Below are 16,611 nucleotides of genomic sequence, written 5' to 3' on the forward strand. Positions count from 1 at the left end.
ATCAAAGCGGCGGATCTGTCGCACGTCATGCACGAACGAACAAATAACGGGTTGTTGTCTTCTCACTTTTTGTCATTGATATTTTGCTTGTAAATCAAATAATACAGAATACTGTTGAACTTTATGATCTCAATACATTTATGTTGCTAGGTAAATGTTTTCGACAAGTATACAAATTCTATGTTAGTTCGACGTAACTGAACAGCTGGTATAATTTATGAACAGTTGTATAAAATTTATACACCCGATCTAACATATATACAATTGGTTTTAGAGTTTTCAGCACAGTGAACCGCCAAATCAGGTTTGGGGGCTGACCTGAAGAATCTGATGCGAGCCTTTTTCTGGTTGTTGCTACTCCCTTCCACTCTCACTTTCGCACGTTTGGCACCAAGATGAACTTGATACAGTTTAGCAGAAAATCCAGTCTTTAATGACATTATGACGGCAACAAACCGGCGACTGAAAAAAGAGAGTAAAGATTGGTCAGTTACAATTTGACAATGAATACATAAACCACAAGAGCACAACCAATAAACAACAGCATAGGAGGCACACAAATAAAGACGTGTTTTGGTTGTCTGAACCTTACTTTTCTGTGGCCAACACCTGCACCAGAACCATAACAAAGAGAGTTCATAACTGCACCGAGAGTGCCGGAGCTAATCTGCAGTGAATTACAGACATATCCTGCCGGGGAAAAAACCAAAAAAAAAAAAAGAAAAAAAAAAGAAAAAAGAATAGAAAAGAAAAGAGAAACTCAGCAGAAAAGAAATCAATCACTGAAAGAGGGGAAACTGTGCATATGGGAGGAAACTGCATAAGTAAAGGCCCGCTAGATAACCATTTCAGTTTTTAGTTTACAAGAAATTTGAAAACAAAAACTGAAAACGAAATGGTTGTCAAATGCTCCCAAGTAAAACAGAGAGAAGCATTAGAGAATACTCCAATACAAAAGCAGAAAGTCCAGTAAACTTACATGGTCGCACATACAGAATGAACTCCAATTTAATCATGCTTAGAGCCATAATTAGGGGTCGCAGTTTTCAACCAACAAGTTAAAACGCCAGGGGATGGGATTAGCAGGGTAAGGAGTCATAACAGAAGGCACATACTATTTTGCAACCTCCACTCCTCTCTATTAACACAGGACCACGATAAGATGGAAATTGTTAGTTTCCCACCAACCCATTCACAATAAAAAAATACCAACAAACAATTAAAAATTAGTGAAAGGAAATGTTAAAATTTTAAGATTACCTTAAGAAGCATACGACTTTGCATACAGTAAGCAGTGCTACGATAGATCAATACTCGGGATGATTTTCCAGAGAAGTCTATATGGCGGCCTTGAGCACGCATCATCACCACTGTCATTGGGAAAAGAAGCCAGCTCATTCTCCAAAATAGAGTGAGCTTCTGAAAATGCCTACAACATCCAATGATAATCTCGAAAGTCAGAAACAAGCATCTGTACACATATGCAGCTAGCAATAGATAAGCATCACATTATCACACAAGGCAATATTGAATATGTCAGAAAATATCATGACAATTAATCCCAAAAAAACACAGCTTACCTTGATACACTGATGTATACGGAAGCAATTACGCCCCACATTATTAGTTGGAAAAAGGGGATCATCAATGTGTATCGGGTCAATACTACATGGAGCAGATCAATATATAAGCAATGCAATAAAGTTAAGAATTTCTCTTCAAGCACAGATAAGAAAACAGAGTACTGCCATTACCTACAACCTCTTTCCCTCTTAATATAAACACCACTTCCCTGTACCGATATACGCATTTGGCGAGGATCAAACACATTCCTAGAAGGAAGAGAAAGGAAGAGAGAGATGAAGCGTCGATCGCTATGTAGCTTAAACCATATTATAACGAACTATACAATAATTCAATCAGAATAAACTCAATTCCAATCCAAGAAGTAGTTGCACTGGTCTATAATTAGAGAGAGAAATTCATTATCAGTGGTTGTCTTACCCAAAAAAGTAGAGAAAATTCATCAGAAGGCTCCCAAAGTTCTGCAAGATCATTACTGGTTTAGTATAAAGCAATCTAGCAATAATCATCAGCAAAAATGAGAAACTAAAAAGGGCAACAAGTACAAGTTTGAATGAGAACTTTGAACTTAGACCAGCGGCCAGCCACATGAAATTTGAATATTTTTACAAAATTGGGAACGATACCTCCATTTCTAACTAGTAACTAATTGTTTGAAATGGTTTACTCAAAATATATGGAAGATGGGACCCTCAATCAAATCAACCATTCAGAAGTTCAATACTAATAACTTAGTGAGTTGACTATTCAACCGACCAAGCAGAAAATCAAAATATATTTTTAACCATAAATTACAAATGTCACACATAATTTGGTGCAAGTATATAGTACCTAAAGGTCCTCCACGATACTTGTATAGTACATTATCAAGGGAAAATAAAACATACTAACAAACAAAATTAGAGTTGAAAATAGAAATTTACTTGGTTGATGGGCCGGCCAAGATGATACTCATGCTGGAGAAAACGTGTAATAAGTAATACCTGAAAAAGAGTAAAAAAATACACCAAAAATAATTAACTGGCACAGATGCTCTACAGAATTCGTTGCATTTTTCTTTTAAACAAGACATGTTTAAGAACAAAAGCCAGATACTCAACCAAAATAAGCAGAAAATAAAATATATTTTTATACAAGATCACTGGCAACAGAACTCAATAGTCCAGAGGAGCAAATACAACACCGTCCTCCATCAGCCAATAACAGCAATTCACAGTATGTTCCATGTTCCAAGCTAGTTGAGTTATGCTAAAATTTACCCTTTGATATGAAAAAAACAAGAAAATTGAGAAGCCAATACACGTAATATGTCGTGTACTTGTGTCATGTTCGTGCTTCCTAAAATTGAGTATCAACATATCATCATCTTTTAATTCCCTGATTAACCTTAAAACTTCAATTTCTATAATGTTTATAGTGCATTATAATTTAGACCCTGATCTGGCAGCTGCTAGTTTAAAGCATTAATGTTTTAATACCTTTAAAAGGACAATCATTGAGAGAACAAAATGTTCTATGCATTAGTCCAAAAGTTCTACGGCATGCCATCACCTTTGATACCATTTGTCCTTACTGGAAGATGGTGAAATCAAAAACTTCAAATCAATTTAATTTACTGACGTTGCACCTTGAAATAAGTAGCGTTACTCACCAAACAGTAGGAACTCAAGCCACCAGAGTAAGACTGATCCAGGCTACGATCTGCCAAGAACTGTTTCAGTACCAAAGCAAGGGGTGTAGCAGCTGGAAACTGCTCAGCGAGATCCTTGACCTGCAAATGACTATTTATGGTTCATAACATATAAATAAAGTATATACGTAAGCTATAAATGTCACCAAAAGCACCTCAAAAATTGCAAGTACCAAATACGCAACAAAATATGCGCAAGGAACTATAGCTAACCGCTTCAAGAAACAAAAGAGAGGATACCTGAGATCCAAAAGGACTGCAAGAATGGTTGCTAAAAGACCCCAATTACAATGGTTGAAGAAACATAATTTTATCCACCAGCATACAAATTTTGTTTTGACTTTTTTATACAATCCACTACCACAAGCTTTCACACAATAGTAGCAATTTGCAAGTAACCACCCCACAATTAATGTACCACCAAACACATGGGCATAACATTGATGTTATAATCTAATGAATTTTTATTAACACTTGGGATTTCAACCTAAATACAAAAATTTCTCTCCAGCAAGCCTTGACGTTCCAATCACAGATGTCTTTGCGAGTGAAATATTGGGCATTCGGGTGATACGCTTTGAAATCTTTTAGACTAACTTATTAAATATAAACGTCTAACATCAATAATGACAGTTGCAAAACCTCTGTAAAAAATTTAGTTTAAACTTAAACCAATATTTGTAGACCAGGGGTGGAAGATTGAGTACCTTATTCATTAAAAGTTAAAGATTGGAAGATTGAAGTAGATAAAGCTATATTTCACACTCACACAAAATACATGCATCTCGCACCCGCACACACAAAAGATTGAGGGAGAGATATATACCAGCTGTGTAGTTTGGAGTCCTGTATGAGATGGAGATTTGAAACTGATGTCAATACGAACTGATACTGAATCCTTTGTAGCATCGTCATTTATCTGTAAGCATTTGGGCACCACAGATTCTTCTAAAACAACCACACTCGAGTTCACATTAATGCCATGCTCACCAGACATGGGAGGTGGCTCTTCTTTTGGAGATTGTACATTGGAAGCAGATGAGACAATGAGATCATGGGGAACTTCCACCACAAGCATTATAACAGGTATCTAAAACCAAGGATAAAACAGTAAGAAAAACCATGAAAGTAAAAGAAGCTTAAATGAAACAGAAGTACAATCAAAAGATTAAAATGAAGAGGACATACAGCTGTATTTTCCACAGTCTTAAGAGAATCATTTTTGACCCAATCCTGATTGACAAGATACCTAGCGGCATGCTGAAACACCAAAACAAGACTGTCACAGAGCAGGCAACAGGAAAAAACAATCTTAGATACCAGCGGAAAGGATGAAGGGGTGCTACATATCAGTTGGCACCGCAAAAACTTAACGAGAAACAAATCAGTTGACCAGAAAAGTTTATTGATGAGCAGCATATTGAAATAATCAGATAAAAAGTTCAGAACAATCAGGATCCGAAACTCAAAATGTTCCAATAGGAACAGAATGATAAGTGTTCCAAAGTTTATGCAGCCTCAATGAATGTGCACACTAAGCTTAGAACACCATAAACAGCTTGCATAGAAAACACAAATGCAGAACGGTGACAAGCTAGTGTAGAACAGTTCCCTTCATTTATTGGAGAGAAAAAAATAAAAAAATAAAAAAACAAAAAAAACCAGTTTCTGTACACAGATTTCTAGTAGAAAAGATTAATCAAACGGCCTTTCTATAATAGACTAATTTACAATGTACCTGAAGGCATGTTTCTTTGATACCATTACGCCCCTCCAATATCCCAGCTTCTTTAATGGGTTCCTAAAAATATGTCTGCATATGAGTATTTTTCCAAAAGTACTAGAAAAGAGGTCAATGTAACTGAGAGAATAGATCAAGAAGTTTTTTTACCAGGTTCCTCACAGGAGGTAGACAAACCACAAGGTCCACATCACTTGTTGGAAGTGACAAACCGGTTGCAGTTGAACCAAATATGTTTGTCCTGGACCTGGGCCAAAGTACCTGGAGAGACCTTGTAACCCGCTTGACAGCCCAATTTATGTAGGGCTTCCTAGCCATATTCTCTGCAGCCACCTTCAGCCCATCATATCAAACATTCAGTAGAATGTAACAACACATGGAACGAGGATCAATGGTACAAATATTTGACAAACATTTTGATTGGAGAACTTGAAGATAATACACAATGATGATGGTGAAGAATGGATTAAAACAACAATAATAGATCAATTATTGTACCTGCTTGCAGAAAAGGTCAATGTCATCATGGACAAGGTTGTGCATCAAAGAAAGAGACGCCTTCCGGATAGGACAGTTATGCAAATCAGGAGGTTGTAGGGGCAATGCAACATCTGGCTGTACAATGAATATACTTTCTTATGAAGGACTTTTACACATCAACACAAATTTAAAGTTTATAAGTCAGATGCTGCACTTACATGTTCTTGATCACGAGCAAGTTGAGAAATAGCAATCAATCGATCCTGCAACAAGGGTGCAGGAAGAGGTTGAATCAATGGACGGCCAGAAATATTATTACTTCTTAAAGGCCAAACAACTTCAGCACCATCCATGCGCAAACAAGTTTCCTCCAAGTTAGCTCCATCATGGAACCATCCTCTCATACCCCACTGCCTTGGGCTGGAGCTACCAGACCGAACAGTTGGAAAGCCCCTGTTTTTCCTGGCGTCACTCACAGGAGAGGGTGGAGGTGGTCGAGGGGCCTGTGGAACAGAAAGCACCACAGGTGATGGTGGCCGCTTTATCCGAGGTTGCTCACGCCTTGTAGGAGGAACACATGGGCTTCTGCGATCATAACTACGCTTAAACTCTCTTGACCTTTCTCTTGAAATGTTTGGAATGATGATTGGCCGTAAAATGGGATAAGTAAGCAAGTCTCCTGTTTTCCCTTCAACATCACCATTTACATCAGCCAAAGATCCAGAGGATTCCTCATCCGCTGCTGTGTCTGTCATTGTTGATGAGGAATGCAGCACCTTGCCAGGTACTTCGCTTCCAGGCATAACATAACCAAGAGCCTGGTTTCCCGATCCCAAAGGATCAAAAGGAGAACAAAAGGAAGCAGTAGGTGAAGTCAAACCATTTGTACTATATGAAGAAGAAAATGCAACCATATCATCGACAGCCCTATTCATGTCAGCTTCCCGCCAAGCCCATGAGCTATCATCAGAACTAAGGGAAGGAGGGCGAGAGAAAACTGTCCCCGGATGATCAGAAGGATTCCAGTACATCACACCACCGCCAAAGTACTGATTATAGTCTACCCCGGCAAATGCTTGCACCTCAACTTCATCCTCTGATATCCAGTGGCTCTCACATTCATCTGCTAGTTCATATGCTGTTGCTGGATCAGGTAGGTCCGTGCAATCCCAAGAATACTTCCTTTCGTTGTCCACATTTGTTGCATTAATCTTGACACTATGGGTGGAAAAAACCTGTGGAAAACTACACTGCTTCTTTGAGATGAATCCAGAATCATAATTAAAGGTTCGCGATAGAGCCAATCCACGAGCACTTCGAACCACTGGAGGCCAGTCTAAACTCATTGGCAGTGGTCGAGTCAGAATTGGATTACACCCGCCTTGAATTGGAGAACTTCTCGCCTGATGTATAGTTGGTAGGAAAGACTGGCGAAAGTGATTCTGCCAGTTATGACCAACATCCAGATGCAATCGGTCAGTGGCGGGTGGGAGATGTGGGTTAACAGGTGGATAATAGGCGCAAGCTACACCAGGCCACTCATATTGACAGCTTTCATAAGAACATGGGGTTCCAGTATCACATAGATGATTTCCATGTTCTTGGTCCTGAAACGGAATGGCTTCCCTTTCTATATCATCAACTCTCATGCCCCTGTCTGGTGCAACATCTTTTATATCAGATTTGCCAGCTTGCTCGTTCTGAAAGTCAATATCTTTATGGCTGAAAACCTTATGATCCACTGCGGGCAGAGGAGAAGGTACTACACTACCAGACGATTTTATTTGAATTTCGGTACTATTGTTTGATGAATTGTAATTTTCGGAAAATGTATGACTGGAACTTGCTCTAGAACCAACAGGATAATTCTCTTGAATGCTTTGGGTGGCATCGTCGTCATCCTTAGTTGGCCAATTGGCAGAACCAGGAGAAATCGAATTTGTCACAAGGATGTTACAACTAGCTGAATTATCACCAGTCTTGTTCTTGAAAGCTGAATCACTAGAAACCGGATAAGACTTTGCTGTGCAATCTTCAGGAATGACAGAAGCAGAAGAAGCTTCCATGACTGATCTTTCGGATTTTATTACATCACCAGAATTCTTACAACCAGTTATTTTGTTTTTTCCTTTTTCTTTCCTACCCTTCCTTGCAGCAGTTTGAGCTTTTGCAACCACTGTTTGTGCATGTTCCTGATGACAAGCTACTAGTTACAAACCATTCAAATCATTAATGAGAAATGTGATTCAAATTAAAAGAACAAGAATAACCATTTCATCTTTCGACGATAATGCCTCTTTGGAAATTTCCACCTCCTGATGTATACTAGGAATCTTCTTAGACTCCCCAGAATCTGCCTTTTTTTTATGAGCCAATGTACAATTACGATCCTGGCATAACACTGAAGCAATTAAAACCATCCACAAAATTTGTTGTGAATCCAAAAGGACATCAGCGAACTAAAGAGTACCTTGAGAGACTTTTCACACAAAAAATCATCCGCACATGACCTAGGAACAGGATTTGGCCTTTTCACATTGCGGGTCTTCCCCTTACTTTTATGGCTAAAAGCACTAGGCTTTGCCTTGGATTTCTTAGATAAGGGTTTTTCATTTCCATCTGCTAGAAGTTCCATTTTTGTGCATTCAAGCAAAATAACCATAAGAAATCCCCGTACTTTTCTTAATATAAAATCAGAAATGGTAGAAACTGAACTCAGCGTGCTATAAAAAAGTTTCCCTATATCATATTCACTATGGCTACATAAGGATATCATCATTACTATATCCTGAAGCAGAAAGAGATTATTAAAGCCAGCGACTAAGGAAGGTCTTCCAGAAAGAGAAGCCGGGATAATGCTTGACCCAAATTCTATGTCAGCCACAAGTTTTGGAACTGTCTTTTGCATAGATGCAATTTGGTTGTACCTCAGTGGTTGTTCTCCTCCTCTATTGAAGAGCCACATTTCATCTCCCGCCTCACTACATGTCTTCAGGATCTCAAGAATCTAAAGTTAAAATGAACTAAGTTAAGCTACATTATAACAAACAAATAAATCAACCATCATATTGTAAGCTTCATTACAATATAAAGATTTCCAATTTTAGAACTTTAGTTAAAGGATATTAATGCATCATTCACCAAAACTCCTTTCCTTTGTTACCAATTAAATCCAATTCTCTAGCACAATAATTACAACTTAATTTATCAACAGAATCATTCAGAACCGTATAAACCTATTACATTTCTCATACACTATCACCTAAACACTATAAAACCATAAAGTTAGAAAATGTACCAAAGGTTTCGCTGCTTTGCCCAACAACGATGTCAAAACATTTCTCCTTGTTGCCGCATCCAAATTTCCCCACCAGTCTACACACCCCTTCTTCCTCCAATACACATTGGCCGCCAAGCCCACAGCGGTCATCTTTTCTTTCAATTTCACCCCTCTTTTCTTCCCATTACTACAATTCAGCCACGCCAACCTTAACGCCACCTCCAACCGATTCGCCACAAATGCTTCCATACTGTAATACCCTTTATCCTTCAACCACTTCAATTCGACCCAATCTGATCCCAAGTCACTCTCTTCCCCCCTCAAAAACCCCCCATTTGATATTTCATCCATTGCCTCCACAAACCCATCCAAATTCTCCACCAAATCCTCACTCACCGTAACCGTATCAATATCCCTCACCGAGCACGAACACCCCTCCACCTTTTCCCCTTCCCTCGAAGAAAACAACCGAGTCGACTCGAAAACCCTCCTCTCCAGCTCGTTCGACTCGGCCACCCGACACAGAAGCCCACTCGACCTCTTAAAACAGAGGGTGGGAAGGTCGCCGGAGGGGAGGTCAGGGAGGATGATGAAGAAGCCATGGCCGTTGGCGCGGACCCTGCCGAGCATTTGAACGAGGACCCGTACGAACTTGGGATCTACGGCGGTCAGGTGAGCTTGGCGCTGGTGGACGGTGAGAGATGAGAACCATTTGAGGATCGAGGACCTAGGGTTAGGGTTAGGGTTAGGGTTGGGTTTGAGGTCTGAGGAATTGGAGTGATAGTGGAAGAGGGAGATGTGGGAGGTAAGCGAGTCAATGAGTTGGTCCTGAGTCATGAGCGATTCGTGAGGGAATTTAGGGTTTGGAATCGGCATTTTTGGGGTACGGAGAGAGGTGAGAAAAATGGCGGAGAGAAAATGCGAGGGAATCTCGGGTTCGTGGTGGAATATCGCGGGTTTTGGGGGTCCGAGACTGGTTTTGAATTTTATCGGGTGGACAGGCGGCCGGTGGTGTTCCCCGGTGTGCAAACTGTTTAAAAATGCTTTAATAAATAAAAAATAAAACTGTTTTAAGTTTGCTTTGTCATCCAAAATGAAGATTTCGTCGTCGCTTAGTACTATATTTTAGTACTATTTATTTTTACTCGTAAGTGAGATGTTTTAAATTTAATCTAGTTAAAGATGAATTTGAACCACATAATCAAAAGCTTATTGTAAGGCTGAACCACCTTTTCCCGCTTAATGTAAATAATATCGTTTATTCGAGAAAAAATTTTTGAAAATTTCACTACAATATTTATTTATTTATCTTTATTATATATTATCTATATCTAAATTACATATTAACAGAATTCTCATTCTCAACTTAAATATATGAAGTTATCATTCTAACCCTCTAATTAAACTAAACATAAATAAAAAAATATGAACAGTAATGTTATTTCACACAACCAAAATTTTTTTATTTTTATTTTAAGTCTCACCTACATTTGAACTTACATGTGATTATGACATATCTGTAATTAAATAATAAAAAATAAAGCTCTCTTCCCACTCCCACATTCTTTCAGTCTCTCTTACTCTCTTCCTCTCTCCTTCCATTTTAAAAATAAAAATAAAAAAACTTCTCATGTACTTTGAGTGTGACCATATGCTAGTTTATAAAGTCATAGGATAAAATTGGTAAATCATTCATAATTTCAAAAATGCACTTAAATACCATTCCTTAATTAGATTTATGAAAAAAAACAATTTGATTTAAGAAAATCCAGAGTATTCACATAGTGGGCAGTTTACTTTTTAACTTTTTTAAAATAAAACTGTAAAAAAAATATTTAAAACAAAATAAAAATCATAGTGGGCAGTTTACTTTTTAACTTTTTTAAAATAAAACTGTAAAAAAAATATTTAAAAGAAAATAAAAAGAATAAAAAATACAAATAAAGAATAATATGTAAAAGAGCAAGTGTGTGGCAAGAGGCTAAAATAGGTGTAGCTTTCAATAACCCTAAAATTCCTCATTTGAATAAAAAAAAATCAACACACAAACAACCAGCTATATTAAGGATAATTTGGTAATATAACACGGAAAAAAACTTCCATATGTGCTTGCCTACTTACCATGTTTTGGGTGAATCTTGAAGATGATTGTTTTAGTCCGTCAGATGCAACACACATATACTACAAATTGATCCTAAACAATATAGTTTCTTTGATTAATGATCCCTCACATACTCCAAAAAGATTGTCCCACATATGATTTCGATGAGAAAAAAAATGGTAATTATCCACCCACTAATCAGTGCAGTTTATTTTCAACTTACACGTTTTTGCCTTCTCAAATCGATGTCCTCCCAAAATGATTTCTTTTCAACTTCCTTAAAAAAATCCTAATCACTACATCACAGCCACATGTAATGCCTTGAATCTTTCTGTTTTTTTTTTTTCTTACTTCTCTTGATAAATGAAATTATTCCCAGGGTTCACTACAAGAAACACAAGGAATATGTGACGAAAATAGTGGTGGCGCCCAGAAAATCATCATATATTATGAAGTGAAGAGATTTTAGAAAGCATCACATAAAAACTTTCGCATGCCTTGGAATATCTTTTAGATTATATGCGTCACATATAACTTTTAGATTCGTCACACATAAATGGGTGGGAAATTTCACTGTCCAAATGAAAGTATATTGATAACGAATTTAGAATGCATCACATAATTTTTAGTAATGCAACACAATTACACGTGAGGCTAAAGATGCCTCACTGGTTGTATAAAGAAAACTATTCCTAAAAGACACAAAAATTGTTATTGGCACTCCAAAATTCTCATTTGGCACTTCAAACTTTCTATATTTAGAAAGAAAAACTTAAAATAAATTAAATGAAACTTTTTCTTTCATCTTCCATAAAGAAAAAGTTCACTTTCACAAAGCCCCACTTCATCTATCTGCACTTTTTACCCACCCCCTTCGTCTCCTTCTCTTGCACAGAATCCAGTGGTTGCCATCATCAGCAACCACCACGTCCCCTTCGTCTCCCTCTCTTGCCCACCCTCTCAATTTTTCTAATCGCACTATTTTTTTTCTCTATTGCACTCTGATTTGTCTCACTACACTGATTCACTCTTGCCTTCAACACCCAGATACTTGCATCTTCAAGTAACTTGGTGGCTGCAGCCGGGTAAGGTCTTATTTCATCTTAATTTTGTTTTAGGTTGTGCACAAGAACTTTTAATTGAATGAAATATGGCAATTTCCAAACTTATAACCCTCAAATCCATTTCAATTGAAATGATAATTGCATTTCATTTTGACAAATTAGTTGAATTGAATTCCCTAGGTGTTGAAATGTAAGCTAATTTTTATTCTTACATATTTTCGGATGGGCTTTTTTTTATCAAAGCATGACTCGAATGATATCAAAAGTTGTGAGGTTCCCTAGGTGTTGAAATGTAATGCTAATTTTGATTCTTACATATTTTTGGATGGGCTTTTTTTTTTTTTTTTTTTTTTTTTTTTTTTTTTTTTTAAATCAAAGTATAAATTGGTGATATCAAAAGTTGTGAGGTTTTGGAGGTTGTGAGGAAAGATACCACCGACTTTTATACTTTCATCTCGACAATTTGTATTTGAATTATATTTCATTTTGTCAAATCATCTTTCCTATTTATAATTTTTTTAGTCGCAACCGGGGGCTCAAGTCTCAGCCAAGTCTATGAACAAAGAATTCGTTTTTAATATACAATGAAGAAAACATACTCTCAAGCATAAAGAAGCACCCAAGCTTAAAGAGTTAAATGCTATGTTCTATCTCATATTGGGAATACTCATGATTTTACAGGTAAAAATGATCTCGATATATGTAACTCATTTTTTCATGAGTAAATGCTTGCATAAAAAATCATTCATCTTTGCTACACCTTTGTCACAAAGGAACTTGATTCTCAATTGTATCGTCAAATTTGAAGTGAGAAATTCTTGTATGCATTCAACCATTGTGGGAGGCTTTGGCAAAGTAAGCATCCAACGTCCTCCAACTATATTACTCATAAGGAAAACCCAATTCAGAAGAATTATAATAGTATTTTGAAACTCTACTAAATTCAGAGTCTGCAGATTCACTAAAATTAAGATACACTAAGTTTTGTTAAAGTTTTCAATGTGTAGGAGTATGTAGTTTTGGATATTTGTTGTTTAGCATCGAAGTATTTTAATTCTCACTCTCATTTGTAACAAAACAAACCTTTGACCTATATGTGGTGTGTTGTGTAGTGTGTTTTCAGGGAATCAGCAACGAGGTGAAAATACATCTCAGACAAAATCTCTTATCATGCTATGGAGAATAAAACGATCAAGTTCCAATCTATATACTTTTTTCTTATCTGTTAATGCATAGAATATTTGGATGTTTAGGATAAAATTTTTATTGATCCTGTCACTTTACTAGTTTCATATGGCTTTTATGTATACACACACACATCCTATGAAAGACATACCTTAACTAGTCCTTGTTGAAATATATATTTCCCTCTTTTATGTAATTTCCATATCTAGCTACTCAAAATTATTTTAGTCTAAAACAAATAGTATTTAGAAAAGAAGTCTTAGTATGTTAATATTGTGTTAAAATACAAGTGGACATCATGGACAGACAATGGATTCGTAATCAAAATCTCCTTAGTTTGGAGTATAGAGAAGAGGTCAAGTCATTCATTGACGTTGCTCGTCATCATGTGAACTAGAATAATTAGACATTATGTCTTCTAAAGTTTGCCATAACATAATTTTTTTCATTATGTTGAAGACGTTGATCTTCATTTGTTGAACTCTGTTATGGATATGAATTATGATATATAGATATATCATGGGGAGTGAATCCATTAAGTGCAAGGATGAACTTCAGGATTTACGAATGATGAGCCAACTAGTAATCCTAATGGCGTCATGGTCAGTATAAATAAAGCTCAAATGGAACTATACCCTGGATGCAATGAATATACAGTTTTGACATGTTGTGAAATTGATCAACAATAAAGTTGACAACCATAGGACTGACAAGGTAGTTGATAAGATGTTAGTAATGATATTGACAAGTCTTAGATTGGGGTATGAGAATATCCATGCTTGTTACTACAATTGTGCATTGTCCTATAAAAACATGAAAATTAAAGATAGTTGTCTAGTGTGTAATGAGCCAAGGTATAAGGCTTGTGGTTGTGAGCAAAAAAAAGAAAGTTCCCAAAAAAGTATTGTGGTATTTTTCCACTTAAACCAAGGTTGCAAAGGTTGTTCATGTCAAGACATACGAGCAAAGACACAATGTGACATAAGGATAAAAGAGTCAATGATGTGAATACAATGAAGCATCTAGCAAACTCTACTGCTGGGAAAGAGTTTAACAAAATGTACCTTGATTTTGCTCGAAACCCACGAAATGCTAGATTGGGCCTTATGATTAAAGAGCTTAAATCTTTTTTCGAATATGATCAAGCCTTATAGTATGTGGCCAGTTGTTTTATTTCTGTATAATTTGCTCCCATGGAAATGCATGAAAAAACCATTCTCTTTTTTCACCTTGTTAATTCCTGGACCAAATGCACCCGGAAATGAGATTGATGTATATTTGCATCCATTAGTAGATAAGCTTAAGGAATTATAAGAAAAGGCTTTCAAACCCAAGATAAAATAGTTGCATGTACTTTTAATTTGTGTGCAACTGTGACATTAACAATATGAAAGTTTATATGGTTGGAGCACCCATGATAAGTTGGCATATGTAATGAGGATGGATCGTACACCAAGTTGAGAAGTATTGTTATATTGGACACTGTCGTTACTTGCCAATGAATCATTCATGGAACAATAATACTGCACTCTTTAATGGTCTTCGATAGATGAGACATCGTCCAAAAGATTTCTCAGGCGATGACATACTTGATCTATTAGATTATATTGTACCTTGCACATTTGGTAAACATCGTGATAATAAAGACAAGAAAAGGAAGCGGAACGCTGAAGAATTGAATTGGACAAAGAAGAGTATTTTTTTCAAGTTGGAATATTGTTCTAAATTGAAGATTAGACATAATCTTAATGTCATGCATATTGAGAAGAATACATATGATATTCTGATTGGGACATTGAATACAAAGAAGTCAAATGACACACTCAAGGCGAGGATGGATTTAAAATATACGAATATCAAGTGAAATTTTGCAATTGGAATTTAATGAAAATAATAAATTGGATAAGCCACCAGCTCAGTATGTATTCAAGCCATCTGAGCATAAAGATTTTCCACAATAGTTGCAATCAATTAAATTTCATGATAGTTATGCATCTAATATTCACGAAATATGCGTGTAAATAAAGAAAAAAGACATTGTGTTCATATTGTACAAACTAGAAAAAATCTTCCTGCTTGCTTTCTTCATTCTCATGGTTCATTTAATTGTGCATTTACCACGAGAGGCTAAATTAGCAGGACTAGTTAGATGTCGCTAGATGTATCCTGTAAAAAGGTAATGTGCCATCATGCTTGCTTTAGTTTCATTTAGTTTGTTTTTGTACATAGTATCAATGCTTTAACTTTTAGATTGCTAGGCACATACAAGAAATCTGTACGTAACAAAGCTTGGCCTGAAAGTTCCATTGTGGAAGTGCACATGACATACGAGTCTTCAACATTTTGCTCCATGTATCTATGTGATGTTGAGACAAAATTCCCCCGACCAGAAAGAAACAATGATGGTGGTGATACTAATGCATTGCTTTCTTTTTTCTTTATTTTTTTGCTCAAAAAGCACGTCTAATTAGAGGTCATGTAATGGTTGAACTTTCGAGGGAAGAAATAGAAGTGGCTTATTGGTATATGTTAGACAATTGTGACGAAATTGAAGACTTCAGAAAGTATGTGATTTTAATAGTTTAAGTTTCACTAATGATATTTGTAATTCCACTATTTTGACTAATATATTTTTTATATTCATGTAGTGAGCATATCCAACTTTTGGAAAAAGAGAATCATGCTAATGTAAAACAGAGGCATAGACAGTTGTTTCCAAAATGATTTAGGTAGCAAGTCAGGTCATTATATTTTCTAGAACCTAGATTGGTGACTAGAGAATTTTTCATTAGCACAAGATCCTGATTGACGCACTATCCAATACACAAGGTGTATTGTGAACGACATACCTTGGTCACACTCGTTGGTCAAAACCGCATAACACTGAATAATGGGTTAATGACGTCAGGATCGAATAATGGTGAACCGTATAACTTTTATGGCAACTTAGTTAATATCATTAAAGTTCAATTTATAGGAGGTTTTAGGGTAATTCTTTTCAAATGTCAGTGGTTCAATACAGATACCAAAGGAAAAAAGATCATTCGAGATTTTCTTCTTACATCGGTGAATGTAAACAATCGATGGTATGATAGTAACCCATATTTGTTATCTACACAAGCACAACAAGTATTTTATATCGACAATTTAAAGTTGGGTTATCCTTGGAAAGTTGTGTAGAAGATTCAACATAGGCACGTTTGGGATGTTCTAGAGAAAGATGATGATGATAATGGTATTAAAAATGACGAAGATGATGATGAGTACGAGCATGAAAGTGATAGTTCAATACGGCCGATTAAAGATGACAATGATGAAACTACTATACCATTATGCAGAGAGGACATTGATCCTGAATCAATGGATGTTGACGTAGAGGTTTGGGAATGTTTGGTGTAATGAGGCAACATATGGATGAGGCGGAGGCGAAGATAGATGAGGATGAGGAAGAGGAAGAGGACTTGCTATTTGGAAATGATGAAGATG

The 16,611-nt window shown here is 36.4% G+C and overlaps 1 protein-coding gene across 3 annotated transcripts; it reads right to left on the reverse strand.

The window, feature by feature from the left end:
- Window positions 1-57: 57 nt before the first annotated feature.
- Window positions 58-9,804, reverse strand: LOC137733995 (uncharacterized). 3 transcript variants are annotated; one of them, XM_068473223.1, is made up of 18 exons: window positions 8,794-9,804; window positions 7,966-8,502; window positions 7,766-7,885; window positions 5,714-7,687; window positions 5,514-5,630; window positions 5,166-5,348; window positions 5,013-5,075; window positions 4,463-4,534; window positions 4,101-4,364; window positions 3,236-3,355; window positions 2,508-2,567; window positions 2,005-2,045; window positions 1,755-1,832; window positions 1,581-1,665; window positions 1,261-1,429; window positions 980-1,138; window positions 593-667; window positions 58-462 (listed from the first exon to the last, which is right to left on the reverse strand). In XM_068473223.1, the coding sequence occupies exons 1-15, from the start codon at window positions 9,649-9,651 to the stop codon at window positions 1,298-1,300; spliced, it is 4,704 nt and encodes a 1,567-aa protein (XP_068329324.1). In that variant the 5' UTR covers window positions 9,652-9,804; the 3' UTR covers window positions 58-462; window positions 593-667; window positions 980-1,138; window positions 1,261-1,297. The 3 variants fall into 3 exon arrangements, with proteins under 3 accessions (XP_068329324.1, XP_068329323.1, XP_068329325.1); XM_068473222.1 differs by having other exon boundaries at window positions 593-690; XM_068473224.1 differs by lacking the exons at window positions 58-462; window positions 593-667; window positions 980-1,138; ... (3 more) ...; window positions 2,005-2,045; window positions 2,508-2,567 and adding an exon at window positions 2,601-3,156.
- Between the last annotated feature and the right edge of the window lie 6,807 nt (window positions 9,805-16,611).

The sequence above is a fragment of the Pyrus communis genome, chromosome 5, assembly GCF_963583255.1.
Source record: "Pyrus communis chromosome 5, drPyrComm1.1, whole genome shotgun sequence".
Lineage (NCBI taxonomy): Eukaryota > Viridiplantae > Streptophyta > Magnoliopsida > Rosales > Rosaceae > Pyrus > Pyrus communis.